This window comes from Dermacentor andersoni, chromosome 2 (assembly GCF_023375885.2).
Source record: "Dermacentor andersoni chromosome 2, qqDerAnde1_hic_scaffold, whole genome shotgun sequence".
Classification (NCBI taxonomy): domain Eukaryota; kingdom Metazoa; phylum Arthropoda; class Arachnida; order Ixodida; family Ixodidae; genus Dermacentor; species Dermacentor andersoni.
In genome coordinates this window covers 251,048,485-251,068,208 of record NC_092815.1, presented here as the reverse complement: position 1 = coordinate 251,068,208, position 19,724 = coordinate 251,048,485, and the positions used below count along the sequence as shown (strand labels likewise).

General features: G+C 48.3%; 1 protein-coding gene across 5 annotated transcripts in view; it reads right to left on the bottom strand.

Moving 5' to 3' along the window:
* Window positions 1-19,724, bottom strand: part of gwl (serine/threonine-protein kinase greatwall) — a 441,324-nt gene that overhangs the window by 300,207 nt on the left and 121,393 nt on the right. For all 5 annotated transcript variants that reach the window (XM_055075653.2, XM_055075651.2, XM_055075650.2 and 2 more), the window contains exon 5: window positions 18,601-18,740. In XM_055075653.2, the coding sequence (XP_054931628.1) occupies window positions 18,601-18,740 (140 nt within the window). The remainder of the gene's footprint in view (window positions 1-18,600; window positions 18,741-19,724) is intronic.

The window sequence follows — 19,724 nt, the reverse complement described above, 5'->3', positions numbered from 1 at the left end:
TTTCCTATGGGAGTACGGCGCCGTGATTAACATCCGTGACAGAAGCGTCACATTTGCCACGAGTTCGGATAATGTCACCCATGAGAAGCCACAACAACCTCGCTTACGTATTGCCGCGGAGTTGCTCTCTCGTACAGGTGCGCTGTGACATCCGCAAAGTGGGACTGGAGTAGCTGAACACATCAGTGCACTAGCACTGAATTGCGGTGTGTCCATTGCCAGAGCACTTATCAATGTAATCGAAGGAAGCGCCGAACTCTTGCTGACAAATTTTAGTAAGGAGCGCCGACACATCGTTAGAGGCACTTCTGTCGCCTATTTCGACGAAGTGACAGAAATACAAGACTGCCACTTAGCGCAGGAGTCGGCCTCTACAATCCACACAGCTGCACCTATTGTAGACATTAATCCGACGTTAATGGCCGTTGAGCGGAACAGTCTTCTTGAGCTCATCAATCAGTACCAGGGCTGTTTCTCCTGTGCGTCAAGAGTTCGTCAAACGCCACTTACCAAACACCGCATCATTACTGATGTCGACGCCAGACCCATCCAACAAAACCCTTATCGTGTGGCCCCAAAGGAGCGCGAAGCAATACAAAAACAAGTGAAGACGATGCTGGAAGATGGCGTTATTCGACCATGTAATAGTCCATGGGCATCACCTGCAGTTTTAGTGAAGAAGGACGGTAGCCTGCGCTTCTGCGTCGACTATCGGAAGCTCAATCAGGTCACAAAGAAGGACGTTTATCCACTGCCATGTATTGATGATTCCTTGGATAGGTTGTGAAACTCGTGCTACTTTTCCTCAATGGACTTGAAAAGCGGTTATTGGCAGATCGAAGTGGATGAGAAAGACCGTGAGAAAACAGCCTTTGTGACGCCTGACGGACTTTATGAATTTCAGGTACTTCCTTTCGGTTTGTGTTCAACGCCAGCAACATTTCAGCGTCTAATGGACACTGTGCTCTCCGGACTCAAATGGCAAACATGCCTGGTGTACTTGGATGACGTGATTGTCTTTTCCGCAACGTTCGACGAACACTTACGAAGGCTGAAAACTGTTCTTGAAGCAATACGCTCTGCCGGTCTCACTTTGAAACCTGAGAAGTGCCATTTTGGTTTTCATGAGCTCCAGTTCCTCGGTCACGTCGTTAGTAGCCAAGTAGTCCGACCTGATCCGGATAAAATTGCCGCCGTCGCTAATTTCCCGATTCCATCAGACTCTGTGCATATTACCGGCGATTTATTGCTAATTTCTCGCGTATCGCATGGCCGTTAACACAGCTCACTCCCGCCTTTTACTTGGGGCGAAGACCAGCAGCGGGCATTCCACGAGCTCCGGCAACGCATGCAATCGCCTCCCGTATTAGCACACTTCGATGAGGAAGCCCCGACGATATTGCATACAGACGCTAGTAATGTCAGTCTAGGGGCGGTGCTAGTACAATGGCAGGACGACAGCGAAAAAGTGATTGCTTACGCCAGTAGGACACTATCCTGAGCTGAAGCTAACTACTCCACCACTGAAAAAGAATGCCTCGCAATGGTATGGGCAGTTCTGAAATTTTGTCCGTATTTGTATGGTCGGTCTTTCACCGTCGTTAGTGATCACCATTCCCTCTACTGGCTCATTAATTTGAAAGATCCTTCCGGCCGGCTCGCACGCTGGAGTCTTCGACTCCAAGAGTTCGACTTTGTTGTTACATACAAGTTGGGAAAACGGCACGCAGACGCCGACTGCCTTTCTCGGTCTCCCGTTGAGCCGGCAGCACAAGACGATGACGACACGGTTTTTCTGGGACTCGTGGATATTGCCGATCTTTCACGCCAGCAACGGGATGACATCGAATTACTGTTCCTTATTGATTACCTCGAAGGATGACCAACAGCGTGCCGAGGCTCTTTGCAAGAGGGGTGGCATCACACTGCTTGCGTCGCAACGTCCTCTACAAGAAGAACTTCTCGCCTAGCGGCAGCAACTACTTACTTGTTGTTCCATCACCGCTTCGACGTGAAATCTTACACGCCTGCCACAACGAGCCGACTGCTGGGCACTTGGGCTACACTCGCACATTGGCACGGATTCAGCAGAATTACTACTGGCCGAGACTTACTGCGGTCGTCAAACATTACGTTCAGACATGTCTGGATTGCCAACGTCGTAAACCGCCATCTGTCAACCAGCCGGCTTATTGCACCCTGTTGACGTACCGGCCACACCATTTGCACAAGTAGGCATGGACTTTCTGGGTCCCTTCCCAACGTCTACTACTGGTAATAGGTGGATGATCGTTGCCACAGATTATCTCACTAGATATGCCGAGACAAGTGCCCTGCAACGGGCAACAGCAGATGAAGCGGCACGATTTTTTCTGGAATCCATCGTTTTAAGGCATGGCGCTCCCGCAGTAGTCGTTACGGACAGAGGTACTGTGTTCATGGCCCAGTTTTTAGATATCGTTCTACGTCTAAGTGGTACCGCCCACCGGAAGACAACAGCGTATCACCCTCAAACGAACGGACTGACAGAACGACTCAATAGGACATTGGCTGATATGATAAGCATGTACGTAGATGTAGAGCATTGTAGAGTCCCATGAAGACACCATGGTCACGGTCCCATGTAGAGCATGGGACGAGGTTTTACCTTATGTCACCTTCGCGTACAATACTGCTCGTCAAGAGACCACTTGCAAGACGCCCTTCAGTCTCGTATACGGCCGTGAGGTTACAACAACATTAGAGTCAATGCTCCCTCATGAATTTGACGACGAGACGGGTGCTGAAGAGATAACACACCAAGCAGAGGCAGCTAGGCAGCTTGCGCGTCTGCGAATCCACGAACAACAGGACTGTGACGCCAGACGCTACAATCTTCGGCACAAAGCCGTAACATACAACATCAGTGACAAAGTGTGGGTCTGGACACCTATTCAACAGCGTGGGCTCTCTGAAAAGCTCCTACGCAAATACTTCGGGCCCTACATATTTCTCCGACGCATCAGTGAAGTCAACTACGAAGCCATTCCAGACAGCTCGCACTGTTCAAAGCGCCAACGGCATTTACCCGAGGTTGTTCACGTGCTGCGTATGAAGCCGTACTATGAGGACTGCCAAGACTGCGCAGTTCTTTACCACTGCTTTCCAAGCCTCTATCATCGGGACGATGATCTTTTCTAAAGGGGGAGCAAATGACACAACTATATTTGGCAGAACCATAATTCAGCGGGTACGCGCCAGTGGGGAAGACGCTAAAGTAGCGCGGGTTTTTAGGTGAAGCGGGGAAAACGAAGAAGACGTTGTTGTTCTTCCCTTGGACGACTGATAAAGTGCGTTTCTTGGCGGTGCTGCTACGCATACTCGTCGATCCCACATTGTTACAATATTAATCACAACATACTTGTGAAAAAATTGGAGCACTATGGCATTTGAGGAAAAGCTCTGTCACTCATTTCATCATACCTACAGAATCCGTCACAGTTTGTCACGATTAATGGTCACTCTTCTTTAGTCAAACCAGTTGATTTAGGTGTTCTACAGGGAAGCATTTTGGGTCCTTTTCTCTTTGTTCTTTACATTAACGATATTGATAACATTGATCATATCGCCAAGTATATATTATACTGACACATGTACATGTTTATCTTTCTCGGGTGACCATGTTTCACCGCTTAACAAATGTTATCACGCAGAGCAGGACGCGCCTGCATGTACAGGAAGTTTCTGGAATGTTATCGATGGTTCCATCCGCTGTCTGGCACCGAACCTTGTGTAATCTGATCGCATGTGTGCGCGACGCGAATAATGTAGAACATTGTGGAAGGCACGCGGGTCCCAGCGATTACTCTGGAACATTCGACGACTGATGTATAAAAGCCGACGCACTTGTCCCACTGATCAGATTTTCGACGATCGCCGACCGTCGTCGCTGCTATCGTTGTGGTGTAAGTGTAGCCTGTATTTGTGGGCACAGGTTCGCCCAATAAAAGTTTTGTCTTTCACGGTATTGCTACTGTGTTCTTCAACGTCACCACCACGTGACATCTTGTGGAGGTGCTTTTCATTCATGTACCGGACGCCCCCGACAAGCCGTGATCCAAGCCCGGACCGCAAAGAGAAGACCAACGTAGTCCCGGACCATCAAGCAAGCCGCTCTCTTCAACAGCTGCCCCCAGAGCACGGACTTGTATCTGAGAAGAGCAAGAAGATTGTGGCCAAAGCAACCCCAATGGCAGCCCCAGCGTCCCCATCGTCCTGCAGCAGCCCAGGGAGCCTCCGACGTTCCGCAGTTACACATTCGAGGACCCAGAAACCTGGCTCGAGACGTATGAGAGGGTGGCTGCATTTAACAGCTGAAACAGCGATGACAAACTGCGACATGTCTTCTTCGCATCAGAAGACGCTGCCAGTCTGTGGTTCAAGAACCGAGAAGCCACCCTAACGACCTGGGACGTTTTTCAAAGCGGCTTCCTGCCGACATTCACAAGCATCGTACACCGAGAACGAGCCCAAGCACTACTAGAAACCCGAGTCATCATCATCATCAGCCTGGTTACACCCACTGCAGGGCAAAGGCCTCTCCCATGCTAGAAACCCGAGTGCAGCTGCCTAATGAGACCACCGCGATTTTTACAGAAGGAATGAGCCACCTATTCCGCCACGCTGACCCGGAAATGTCCGAGCAAAAGAAAGTCCGCCTACTGATGCGTGGTGTAAAAGAGAAACTTTTTGCCGGAATGGTAAGGAGTCCACCGAAGACAGTCGGCGAGTTTCTTCGCAAGGCCACCAGCATCGAGAAGACACTGGAAATGCGGAACCGGCAATTCAACCGCCGCACTAACTCCACAAACTACGCCGAAGCTCAGTTACTGGCCACTGACGACTTGCGCGAGACTATCCGAGCGGTCGTGCGGGAGGAGCTACAAAAGCTGTTCCCTTCATCACAACCTCAAATGGCTTTAATTGCCGGCGCCGTCAGTGAGGAGCTCCAACGACAACTCGGAGTAGCCCCTGAATCTCCGCGCAGCATCAATGCAAGCGATGACATACGCCACTGTAGCCCGCCGTCCCGTACCCCCTTGGCGCCCACGGCAGGGCCCAGTGACGACACAGTTCCGTCGTCCGCCACCACCCCCGCTGCCAGCACGCCAACCCATCGCCAACCCACGCAGCCTTCCAAGAAAGACTGATGTTTGGCGTGCCCCCGACCACCGTCCGCTTTGCTATCACTGCGGAGAAGCTGGGCACATCTACTGTCGATGCCCATACCGGGAGATGGGACTCTGGGGGTTCGCCGTTAATGCGCTGCGACCACAGATTGGCGAACAACCTCGCAATATCGTTGACTACCTCACCACCACTCAGTGGAGCCCTCGACGACGGTCCCGCTCGCTGTCACCAGGCCGCTACCTGTCGCCGCAGCGCCGACCATACACCGGCCCCGCCCGGGGCCGCTCTGCGAGCCCATATCCGGAAAACTAAAAGCAACCGATGGAGGTGCGGTTACTGTTAGTCGAACTGACGAACATCGGCCGCCGCCGATGAAGACAATGAAGAGACCATCTCGACGACATAATAACGACACGCCGCTGTCCCGATGAAGTCAGGAAGCCAAGACTACACCAACGAAAGATTACTCCGTAATGAGTGGACACATTGCCGCCCAGTTCAAGGAAGTTAAAACTGCATGGGAAGGCCCTCAAGTTCAAACCACTGGAGGACACCTGATTACGCCGACTGGAATGTGCACGGCAAGAATTACCGTTCATGACCGGACTTACCCTGCCACCTTCGTTATCCTCCAACAGTGTTCACGAGACGTCATTCTCGGCATGGACTTCCTCAACCAACACAGTGCAATCATAGACCTGAAGTCAAAATGGATAACGCTGTCGGAAGATCACGCGATACCGCCGGATAGCTCTCGTAGTCACCATGCCTTGAGTGTGCTGGAAGAGCAAGTGAGCATCCCGCCGCGCTCCAGCATTATTATTTCCGTCGACACCAAAACATCTGCTGACGTAGAAGGCGTCAGCGAGGGCAACTAACGTCTACTGCTCGACCGTGAAATTTGCATTGCGAGAGTGATCGGATCGCTCGACTCCACGGAGGGAAAGTGGAAGTGGTGCTAACCAACTTCAGCCAAGAGTTCAAGCACATCAGCAAGAACAGGACAATCGCATACATCGAGGAAATTGTGGAAATCAGCAATGCCTTTGTCCTCTGATTCTGCCGCATCTACCCCGCCGACCACTAACCCCGAACCAGACTTCGACGTAAATCCAAGTCTCCCCATGAGCAAGCAGCAAAAGCTCAGAAGTCTTCTCCGACGATACAACGACTCCTTTTCGACTTCACCGAAGATTCGGCAAACACCAGTTGAAAAGCATCGCATAATAACCGAAGAGTGCGCTCAACCACTCCGCCAGAGCCCTTACCGAGTTTCGACGCGAGAAGGTGAAGCTATTAGGGAACAAGCAGACGAAATGCGCCGCGACGACATCATCCAGCTGTCGAAAAGCCCGTGGGCATCTCCTGTAGTCCTGTGAAGAAAAAGACGCAACCCTGCATTTCTGCGTCGATTATCATCGACTGAACAAGATCACGAAGAAGGACGTATACCCCCTTCCACGGTAGACGACGCATTGGATCGGCTCTGCAACAGTAAATACTTCTCGTCGTTGGACCTCAAGTCTGGCTACTGCCAAATAGAAGTCGACGAGAGAGATCGCGAAAAGACCGCCTTCATCCCGGTAGACGGCCTCTACGAGTTCGAGGTCACGCAATGCGGACTGTGCTCGGCACCTGCAACGTTTCAGCGTGTCATGGACACGGTGTTAGCAATATTTAAGTGGCAGACGTGTCTTGTTTACTTGGATGACGTCGTTGTCTTCGCCAGAAATTTCGACGATCACCTTAGGCGACTTGCGACAGTATTAGAGGCCATCAAGTCATCAGGGCTCACTCTGAAGCCGGAAAAGTGCCGCTTCGCTTACGATGAGCTTCCATTCCTAGGCCATGTCATCAACAAATCTGGAGTACGCTCCAACCCGCAGAAGACAGCTGCCATCCCAAAGTTCCCGCAGCCAATTGACAAGAAGGCAGTGCACAGATACCTTGGCATGTGTGCCTACTATAGGCGCTTTGTCAAGGACTTTTCAGGCATCGTGGAGCCGCTAACACCTCTAACCAAATGTGATGTCGAGTTCAAGTGGGAAACGCCGAAGGCCGATGCATTTCAAGAACTCAAACGATGGATGCAGTCGCCGCCGGTACTTGCACACTTCGACGAGGACGCCGATACCGAAATGCACAGTGACGCCAGTAGCTTAGGGCTCGGTGCCGTCCTAGCCCAGAGGAAAGATGGAATTGAACGGGTGATATCTTATGTTAGACGGTCACTGTCAAAAGCAGAAGGCAATTATTCTACGACTGAAAAGGAATGCCTCGCCATCATTTGGGCTACAGCAAAATTCTGCCCTTACCCTTATGGCAGGCCATTTAAAGTCGTCAGCGACCATCACGCGTTGTGTTGACTAGCTAACTTAAAGGACCCTTCATGACGGCTGGCGCGGTGGAGCCTCAGACTGCAAGAATATGACATCACCGTAATAAACAAGTCCGGAAGAAAACACTCTGACGCCGACTGCTTATCACGCGCCCCCATCGATTTCCCGCCGCAAGACGACGAGGATGACGACGCCTTCCTTGGGATAATAAGTGCGGAAGACTTCGCTAAACAGCAACGAGCAGACCGGGAGCTAAAAGGCCTCGTCGAGTATTTGGAAGGAAACACCGACGTTGTCCCTAGGGCATTTAAGCGCGGGTTGTCGTCGTTCACGCTACAAAACAACCTGCTCGTGAAGAAGAACTTCTCACCAGTCCGCGTTAGCTACCTTCTTGTTGTACCGTCAGCGCTGTGTCCAGAAATACTGCACGCCCTACACGACGATCCAACCGCTGGGCACCTCGGATTCTCCCGGACGCTGTCGAGAATACAGGAAAGGTATTACTGGCCGCGTCTGACCGCCGACGTCGCCCGTTACGTCAAGACATGCCGAGACTGTCAACGACGCAAGACACCACCGACAAGGCCAGCAGGATTACTACAGCCGATCGAACCTCCTCGCTGACCATTCCAGCGGATTGGGATGGATTTGCTGGGGCCGTTTAGGATGTCAACATCCGGAAATAAGTGGATCGTCGTGGCGACGGACTACCTCATCCGCTACGCTGGAACTAAATCTCTACCAAAAGGCAGCACAGCCAAAGTGGCGAAATTTTTCGTCGAGAACATCCTGCTGCGACATGGTGCCCCAGAAATCCTCATCACCGACAGAGAAACGGCTTTTACAGCAGTACTCACCCAGGCCATTCTGCAATACAGCCAGAGAAGCCACAGGAGGACAACTGCCTACCATCCGCAAACGAATGGTCTCATGGAGCGCCTGAACAAGACCATCGCCGACATGCTAGCAATGTACGTCGACATTGAGCACAAGACGTGGGACACGGTCCTGCCATATGTAACCTTTGCTTACAACACTGTGGTGCAAGAAACAACACAGATCACGCCGTTCAAGTAGGTTTACGGCAGGAACTCGACGACAACATTCGACGCCATGCTGCCGCACGTCACTGACGAGGAGAATCTCGCTACCTATCTCCAGCGCGCTGAAGAAGCCCGACAGCTCGCCCGCCTGCGAATCAAGAGCCAGCAGCGTACCGACAGCCGACACTACAACCTCCGACGATGCTTCGTTGAGTACCAGCCCGGCGACCGTGTTTGGGCATGGATTCCGATACGCCGACGAGGACTGAGTGAGAAACTATTGCGATGCTATTTTGGACCCTACAAGGTCGTTCGACGTATTGGCGCACTGGACTATGAGGTCATGCGAGACTGCATTTTGCATTCACAGCGGCGCCGGGCACGATCTGAAGTGGTCCACATGGTGTGTCTTAAACCCTTTTACGGATGCTGACGAACTTTCCTTATTTTGTTGTTTTCTTTGCTACGAGAGCTTCTTTATTACTTTCGTTTGTTTGCAGCATCAGGTCGATGCATTTGAAGAGGGGAATATTGACACGTGTGCATGTTTATCTTTCTCGGGTGACCACGTTTCACCGCTTAACAAATGTTATCACACAGCGCAGGACGCGCCTGCATGTATAGGAAGTTCCTGGAATGTTATCGATGGTTCCATCTGGTGTCTGTCACCGAACCTTGTGTAGTCTGATTGCATGTGTGCGCGACGCGAATAATGTAGAACATTGTGGAAGGCACGCGGATCCCAGCGATTACTCTGGAACATTCGACGACTGATGTATAAAAGCCGACGCGCTTGACCCGCTGATCAGATTTTCGATGATCGCCGACCGTGTTCACCACTATCGTTGTGCTATAAGTGTAGCCTGTATTTGTGGGCACAGGTTCACCCAATAAAAGTTAGTTTTGTCTTTCACAGTATTGCTACTGTGTTCTTCAACATCACCACCACGTGACAATATACAGATACACGTATGCGCTAGCTGTTCACAGATTTACGTTACCCAGCGGTCAAACAATCTAGTTTCCGATATATAGAGCACGATAGATGTATTGCTAATGCAATTTCTACCTTTCTTTCTTATATAGTAAGCTTCCATTAGCTCACGTGCTGTTTGAAATCTACTTCTGCGAAGAATCCTAATCTCAGAAAAACGTGGTTTGCACATACAGGCCTTGCAGAACACAGGCAAATGTCCCACGCCATCTTTCATTAGATTTAGGTCATGTTCCCTGGCTCGTTCATTTATTCAGCGTCCAGTCTGTCCTTTATAGGACTGGCCGTACTCAAGGGGAATTGCATACACCACGCCCATAGCGCATCTCCCGTAGGACGTGCTAAGTTTCTTGCCCCAGCCTTGCGAACCGGTCTCCTCGCATGTCGTTGTCGAACAGAGTCGACCCGGTTTGATGGGGGCAGAAAAGGATACGGGTACACCATACCGGCCTGCCACCTTCTTGAGATAATGGCAGACCTCATGAACATAAGAAATCACTGCAGGTCTTACGGTTCTGGCTCTTTCTTCCTCCCTTGTGGTGCTGGTACCTTTAACCTTCCGTATTTTTAGATCTAAGATTAACCTTTCAAGACGGACAAGCTTGTTGGCAATATTTCCCACGTGCCAAGAAAGGGTTGCTGCCGTATAATTCATGCCATTCCAATATTGCCAAGCGTGGAATTGCTATGCTCTGCCTGGAGTCTGCCCTCGGGAAATTGTGTACACACACGAAGCAGGCCTCGTTCAATAATCAGATTAGGCGACTGAAAGCAGCACGGTTCCCTGACTCGCTGGTGACCTCAGTCACCAAAAGCCTTACGTAAGACCTGCAGTGATTCCTTATGTTCATAAGGTCTCCCATAACCTCAAGAAGGTGGCAGGCCGGTATGGTGTATCATTTGCCTTTTTTGCCCCCGTCAAACTGGGTCAACTCTGTTAGAGAACCACACGTGAGGAGACTGGTTCGCAAGGCTGTGGCAAGAAACATAGCACGTCCTACGGGAAATGAGCTATGGGCGTGGTGTATGAAATTCCCCTTGAGTGCGGCAAGTCTTATATAGGACAGACTAGACGCTGCATAAATGAACGAGCCAGGGAACACGAACTAAATCTAATGAAAGATGGTGTGGCACATTTGCCTGCGCACTGCAAGGCCTGCATGTGCAAACCACGTTTTTCTGAGATTAGGATTCTTGACAGAAGTAGATTTCAAGCAGCACGTGAGCTAATGGAAGCTTACTATAAAGAAAAAGAAAGGTAGAAATTGCATTAGCGATACATCTATCGTGCTCTATAAATCGGAAACTAGATTGTTCGACCGTTGGGTAACGTAAATCTGTGAACAGCCAGCGCATGCATGTATGTGTATATATACAGTCGAGCCCACTTATAACAGCCCCACTTAAAGACGAATGCTCGCTAATCACGAGCAAGTCCAGCGTGACTGTGAAAATATACATTAGGGCTATGGCGCTTGGTCTCAGCTACAACGAAGGCCCGTGAGCCTAGCCGATCGGCTACAGCGAACGCCTTGGTATTGCGGGCCACTTTCCACGTGGCTGAGAGCCCTGTGCTGTGCACGCTGCGAGAATCGGCTTTCCCACGGCGTCTCGCCGGAGGCACGGAGAGCAGCGATGCGGCGAGGGGATTGCCGCGAAAAAAAAAAAAAATTCTACCCCAGCACCACGGAGTCCAGCACGCATGAGCCACGTGATCATGCAAGTCGAAGGGAAGCCCGAAAGCGACAGCTCATTCACCACGGGACCCCACTCGTCATCGTCGACGTCAGCGCAGCGGCGAAGTTTTCCACCAATTAACAACGTAGCATGTGATCACATGCTTTTGTACCCCCTCTTCTGTCCCCCCCCTTACGCCCCTCCGCCACGCCTCACATGACTGCGCGACTGTCTTTCTTGCTTGTGGTTATGCTAGCATTGTCGGCGTTGTTTCCTACTGATGTCTCGCTGCCAATGTGCCTCTGCAGGTCTCGCTGTACTCGGCGGTCAAAATTATCAAAGTGGCATGGATGGAAGTGACACTCGAATGCATCCGGAATTGTTTTCGCAAGGCCGGCTTCGCCGACGCACGTGAAGCAGGCATTGAAGACACTCAAAAAAGCCAGCCTGACGACTACTTGTGGCGACGCGTTGTTGACGCTAACCTGGCCGGCTGCAATCTTGATTGGCAAGATTGTGTTAATGCAGACGACGCTGCTGAAGTTGCGGAGTCGTTTTGCGATGAGACCGCCATCCGGGAAGTGCGGGCATCAAGCGACGCCGAAGCATCGGACGACGACAGTGATCCATCGGAGCCAGCACCCGTAAGCGCGACCACAGCAGTGAGCCATATTGAGGCACTTACAAATCTTGTGTATTTTAAGGCCTTGGGTGACGAACACATCGCAGCTTTGAACAAGCTTGAAACTGCCGTCATTGGATGTGCTCTGAAGATGCAGACAACGATCACCGATTTTTTTTCTCAATAAATTTGTCTTGATTAATGTCAATTTTTGTGTGTGGCCCACATATCGCGAACTTCTGGATACAACAAACGAATTCCGCGTGACGCTCAGGTTCGTTATAAGCGGGCTCAACTGTATTCATGGGTCACAGCCCAAATTAAATCAGTTGAAAGTGCCTCCCGTGTTGTCATTATGTGTCTTCCTTTTGTGTGTGTTCAATTGCGGCAAAAAACATGTCTTTTAGAAAAGTGTATACAGCTGTGTGTTACCAGTACTAACCTATGGGGCAGAAACCTGGAGGCTTAGAAAACGGGTTCTACTTAAATTGAGGACGACGCAACGAGCTATGGAAAGAAGAATGATGGGTGTAACGTTAAGGGATAAGAAGAGAGCAGATTGGGTGAGGGAACAAACGGAAGGTAATGACATCTTAGTTGAAATCAAGAAAAAGAAATGCGCATGGGCAGGGCAGTTAATGAGGAGGGAAGTTAACCGATGGTCATTTTAGGGTTACGGACTGGATTCCAAGAGAAAGAGTAGCAGGGGGCGGCAGAAAGTTAGGTGGGCAGATGAGATTAGGAAGTTTGTAGGGTCAACATATCCACAATTAGCACATGACCGGGGTAGTTGGAGAAGTATGGGAGAGGCCTTTGCCCTGCAGTGGGCGTAGCCAGGCTGATGATGATGATGATGATGATGATGATGAAGGTTCATAGTTTTGATGGCCATATAAATTGCAGTAAACATTCACTTATTTATTAAATCAACAAAGTTGGTGACACACGAAATTACGCGACCTCCAGTACTAAGCACACGGGAAGACAGCGCATCACTATATAATATATATATTATAATATTGTCACGGGTATAAACTATTTACACGATGTATTTACACGATGCGTATATATACAGCAGCACAGAACCCAGAGAGGCTGTTGCCACTTCATCGTCTTTACCGTCGACGAATTTGTCCTCTTTTCCATCGTAACAATATAATAAAATACAGCATGGACCGCTTATAACGTAGGTTGCGGGAGTCGGGAAAATCCGCATTATAAGCGGTACTGCACTATATCAAACACGCCATTTTTAGACTCTTCTTTACATGCAAATATGGTCAACCCACCTTTTATTATGTATTTTACAACTTAACACGCAATAAAGCACCAGAATTAGACACAAAACAAAAAGTGTTTTTTTCTTCTTCATCAATGAAAAAATGCCGTTATCTTCGTCTGGAGCTGAGCCTTCACTGCATTATGCACCATCTCATCTTCAACAGCGATCAGACACTGGGAAGCTTTCTCGCTCAAGCCCTTCTGCAGGCAGTACACGCTGAGCTTGCTTATGTAATCCAGTGCATCTCTGTGCGAAAGTTCCGGTGTGCTGTCTCCTTCGTCGTCATCGTCCGATACACTGTCGTCGCGATCATGCACTGCTGCTACAATTGCTTCATCTGTGCCTGCTTCTTCGCAGACAAAGTCATCGCAATCCTCGTTCACGAAGCCTTCGAATGTGTCATCCTGTCTAACAATTTTCTTTTTCACCAGATCCGACCACACATCATCCGCGTTGAGGACTTCGTCGGCCTCATTGCCGCGGTGGCTATCGTCGCTCCTCACATCAGGATCGCTGACCACGGCGTTGCGCACAAACCCCGTCTGCGAAACACTTGGCAATGGTTGATGCTTTATCTGCCACCAATATGCCGTGATCTCGATAGCACTCCGCAGGTTTACCTTCATTGCTTTGTCTCGCTGAAGGTTAATCAGCACTCTTTCGCATATGCGCCTTTTATAATGCGCTTTCACTGCAGCGATTACGCCTTGGTCCATCGGCTGGCTGTTGGCTTTCGTATTTGCGGTTAAGAACTTGAGGCTCACTGCACTGAGCTTTAAACTTACATGATGGGCACTGCAGTTGTCAAAAACTAGGACAACTTGTCGCTTTTCTGACACCAAGTCCTCGTCAAATCTTTGAAGCCAAGTTGCTAATAGCTCGCGAGTCATCCATGACTTACTGTTGGCCTTATATGTAATCGGCAGGCACTCTGTTTTTTTTTAAACAGCGCGGCCTCGCCGACCTTCCGATCACAAATAAGCGCCTCTTGTCGCTGCCATCCATATTGGCGCAGAAGAGAACAGTAAACCGCTCCTTCGAAGCCCTTCTACCGGAGCAGCGTTCGTGGGACAGTGCGAGTGTGCGGTTTGGGAGCAAATTGTAAAACACGCCAGCCTCATCCGCATTGTAAATGTCCCGTTCCGCGTACTTCGCCAGCATGGTCTCCAGTTTTTCTTCAACCTCCTTGGTTTATACTGAGCCAGGCCTGAACAGTAGAATCATCAACTTGTGCGCTCTCCCCGGAGATAACACGGCAGCTTATTCCGTGCCGGTCCTTAAACCGCTGAATCCACCCATTTAATGCGTTGGAACTATCGTGGCCCAACAAGTTTGCAAATGACCTGGCCTTTGCTTGCAGAATCGGACCACTCACGGGCACATTCTGGGCTTGCACCTCGCAGAACCACTTGAACAAAGCAGCGTCGACATCTTCATACTTTGATGAACGTATCCACTTCCTTGCTAGTGATCCACAATTTTCTTGCAGTTGCTGTTGCACCATGTCCCTGTTATTCCAAATTGCCGACACTGTTGTATCGGCGATGCCGTACTTCTGTGCGACGGAAACCTTCTTTAGGCCACTTTCGACGTCTTTAATAATGCTTTGCTTCATCTCCAGGGATAAAGCTTGCCATTTTCTTGAGTTGGAAGGATCAGGCGGCATGGCAACAAACGCAAGACAAGGAAACACGTTTTCCGGTAGCTAGGCCTACGACGCTGGCAGTGCACTCGGTATCGCAAGACGACGACGACGACTCGCGCGCACCCACACAGGTGAAAAGGCAGAAGAGTGGCGCATGTGCAAATCCAGCCTGTCAACCGGCCATCCCCAGCAAATGGACCTCCCCAACGTTTCCCCTTCTCGCCCTCTGAATGGGACCCACCCCGTTACGACGGCGGCGCAGGTGCTCGGTCTGGCTTAGAGTTACTGTATATGCTACCAAAGGTAGCATATACAGTCACCTTTTGTAGGATATACAGTAACTCTAGTCTGGCACGGCCCCAACATGGCCCCGCTCTCGCGGCGCTGCACAAAGAAAAGCAAAAGATAAGGCCGCTAGTTGCACTTCTTTCTTCGCACGCTGTACAGTCTCTCTCTCCTCTATTTTTCTCCCCTCTTGCGATGGGTTTCGTGGCTTTCTTCTCCCTTTTTGTAGAGGGTGCGGGCATCGTAGTGCAAGGGGGGTGCGCTCCCTTCTCTTCGGAGAAACCGCACTATACCCGGTGTTCCGTCGTGCGCCACCGCGTACTAAGCGGTATGCTCACACATTAAACTCTATGGGAGGCGTACTGGTGGTCACATAAAACCGCATTATATGCGGTCCCGCACTATAGGCGGTTACGTTATAAATGGTCTATGCTGTATATATATAATATATTCATATTTGGCTGAGTTTTTAGAATCGAACTCCTTTTTCAACCCCTGTCAACATGGTTTCCGTAAGTTCTTTTCCTGTGAAACACAGCTCTTATCATTTACTAACAATCTCTTTGCAATTTCTTATCGACGTACCGACATTGACTGCATATTTCTTGATTTTGCCAAAGCCTTTAGCTCTGTGACCCATGATTTACTTCTGCTTAAGCTGACTGAACTTGGACGTAAATGTACTCGAGTGGATAAAAAATTTTCTTTCTAACAGGACGCAGTTTGTTAACGCTAATAACTGTAATTCTCGGTTTTCTAATGTACCAGCAGGTGTTCCTCAAGGCTCAGTCCTGGGTTCACTTCTCTTTCTAATCATATATTAACGATCTTCCAAACTGCATTCTTTCTTCTTCCATAAAGCTTTTCGTGGGTGACTGTGTTCTTCACCGTAAAATTACTAATCCTTCCGATTCCCAAGAGCTGCAAGACGACGTACCGCGTAACTGAGTCGTGTTCTAATTGGTGCATGCAACTAAATTCAAATAAATGCAAGGCCATGCGTATATCTCGTAACACTGCCACACACACATACTTTATTAATGGCGCACCTGTAACGTCAGTTACCTCTTACAAGTATCTCGGCCTTCAAGTATCAAATAACCTTTCTTGGCACTCGCATATTGACTAGGTTACTAAAAACACTAACTGCATCCTTGGTTATTTGCGCCGTAATTTTAGCTCTGCCCCTTCTTCCCTGAAGCTAACTCTTTACAAAACTTTAGTTCGCTCCAAATTGGAGTATGCTTCAGCCATTTGGGATCCGACTCAGTCTTCATTAGTTTCTACTCTTGAAAGAATTCAAAACCACGGTGCACACTTTGTCTTATCTAATTATTCTCGCTATGCGATTATCTCTTCAATGAAACGAACTCTTAACTTACCCGAACTTTCATCACACCGCAAATGTTCTCGTCTCTCCCTTTTTCACAAAGTTTTTTATTTGAGCCCCCTTTTAAAAGAAACCCTTCTTGCACCTCCGTCTTATATTTCGGCCCGCAATGACTACAGCCTTAAAGTCGGGGTGCCATTGTGCCGTACAAACCGGTACAGTGACTCAATCATCCCTAGGATAAGCACGAACTGGAATCGCCTTTCCGCATCAATCGCACTCATCATCGACTCTACCAACTTCAAGACCACTGTTCATAATGCCTTTTGTTATTATTTTGGTTAATACTTTTTGTTTGTATTTTTACTGCATTACTGTTGTTTTCGACTCCACTCCTTTCTGTAATGCTTTCGGGCCTTGAATGTACGTGAAATAAATAAATAAATCACTTCCAAGGTAGGGCGCACAGACAGTGTGTGTGCCCGTCTACACTGTGCACAATGACAGCCGGGCTAGAGGAAATGCACGCTGTAGTGTTTCTAAATATACATCATTGTTTAGCATTAGCCACTGATACTACTTATACTATAAATGAGCCTCAAAATACACAAATTCACTCACACAGGTGTAATCATTTTTCTCTTTTAAACTCGAGGAATATATTCTTTGAGAGGCTCACCCCATTGTGTGCTGTTCTGAAGAATTGGTGTTGCTGGGCCTGTTTGAGACAAGGGTGGCCAAACTGGCTTGTTGGTACATCTTGATTAAAGGTGGTCGCTCCTTTCTTCATCAAAAATTAAAGCTCACTCGAATATTAATGTTACTTTATTATTCAGCATGATTTTTAAACAATACAGATTTTTTAAGAAAAGGCTGTGACTGAGACACCTGTCATCTTCACAGACGTGCTTCTATGATGAGATGGAAATATTTTGTCACTACTAAAGTTACTCTGAAAAGACTAAGTACCAAAATTTGTTAACATTTTTATGATAATAACTCGAGGGCAGTAGTTTTACGGAAAACTTGTACGGTTTCCCAATTTATAACATACCCATTTTATTAGAAATCAAAAAATTTATAAATCCAAAATGGTGGCCTCATTGTTATGTTAGATGTTTTGAAAAAGCCCATGACAAAAGGGGTGACGAAATTTTAATGAAGGTGCCTTGCAGCAGAATCGGGGAAAGGCAAGTCATCTGCAGTGCACAAGTGAACTGCTTGCATGGGATGTCTGGTGCCCATCTGATTCTTTCTTACCAAAAGTGCAAAAAGAGGCGCAAGGCACCTGTTGTGCTGTGTGCATGCAGGAGTCAGCGCTGCAATGGCTGCCCCTGGAAGTTTACACTACTCGGTGAAAGAATAGGTGGAAATGGTCATGGCATGCGTCAAAATAAATGGCAACTCAAGGCTAGCCATCCGGTTGTCCTCGTCTCGTAACCCGGGTCTCCCAATCCCTGCACAAAGTCGGCTCAAAGTCAGCTCCGTCTGCTACCAAAGGCGTCAAAAAGGCTGCCGAGGAAATTGTCATGGATGAAAATTTTGAGATTGCGGTTCTGGCTGTAGCAGACATGCTACAGCTGTGCTGTAGACATACCTTCCTAGAACCTATGTTGATAAGGTGATAAAATGTTCTCAACACTAAGATATGATATGACTTCGCTTGCAACAATATGCTGCAATAATTTACAGCAGGATGAACTAATGGAAATGGGCCTGTAATTTGAAACTAGCAGCTTAGTCACTTTTTTGTGAACTGCAACAACTCTTGCTTTATTCCAGTCACTTGGAACTTCTCTGGAATTTAATGTAACTTGAAAAAGATTCGCCATATAATCGGACAGCCTTGCCACAGAGCTCATCTGAAAAGTCGACAGGTGTTTCAGTCATAGCCTTCTCATGAACACTCTGTATTGTCTAAAGAAAGAATGCTGTATAATCACCATGCACCTTAGCGAATGATGGTCAGCAACATTTTTTTAATTTGATCTTTTATTTAACTGCTGAAAACACTAACAAAATGTATTTTTTTTCCATTCAGAACTAAACCGATATTTGAACTCGAACGTAAACCGAACTGGAAAAGGTTTCAGTTCGACACCCTGGGTGGAACTTCTGCTCACTTGGCACTTGACTGCCTGACACTTGCTGCTGACCAGTTCACCTCCCTGTCAATCACCTGCATTACACAATAAACAAGATGCGTGACAGTGCCTGTGAATGATCCCTCGACGATGAAGGTAGTCCAGAGCAAGGGCCGCCTCTGCTGCATAGAAACGTGCCATGGGCTCCTCAAAGAAGCCGAACGCATGCAGTAGTGACTTGACATCACCACCGATCATGTACTCCATCACCTGCACATATACAGGAAAACTTCATTTGGCTAGAACGCACCTTTCAAAGCACATTCTAGAGATTCACAAGCACAGTGCAGTCTCTGACCAACCTTAGGTGGCTTAGAAAGTGATTTTTATTAACACATGCGTAGTTATTTTTTCATCTTATCTCGAGTGATCTCGAAGAATAAATAAAGAATTCTGCAAATGTCATTCTGAATGCAATGAACACCAAGAGGATATTAAATAGAATCAAATGGAAAGTAAAAAAAAATCTAACATGAGTCATTCAGCCACCATGCAGCAACAAAAAATAAAGCAAGAACTGTGCCTGCTGGCAACACTAAGGATTGCACTAGAACATTGCAGGCAGATGCTTATTAATGAGATTGGCATGCAACTTCTGGCATCCAACTTATTTACAGATAGGCACACCCATGATCAAAATTAAACGGACCAGGGATTGCACGATAAAACTGATTTTCTCCGCTGTCTGTGAAGGCAACTTGAAGTTAAAAAGTGCAGTCCAAACTTGGCATTACGAATTTTCTAGTGCACTCATCAGTTCCCATTTATGCGTGTTAATTACAAGGAAATTGTTATTTTTGGCGGCCCCGTGGTTCGTATAATTTTGCTCACGGGTGTACAACAGCCAGTCAAATAACAAGAAACACAACTAAGGAGAACTGTTGAAAAGCATGTATACATGCTTGGAAATGAACTTCAGATATAGTAGGCTTCTGTTATCTTGATGCAGGTTAATTAGACTTTGGTTAATTCAATCCCTGCCGAACGTCCCGGCTGGCGCCCATACATTTCTCTACACCCAAACTTTCACTATTTTGATCCTGCAATTGATATTCAGTGTATAATTGATACTTGGCCATTCAGTATGCATAAGCCTGACCCCTATGGTCACCCCAATAGAGACCCCTCTAGTGGTAGCGTATATCCCAGCAGAGCTTAAGGGACAGTGAATGCACTGCGCACACGTCGTCTCTC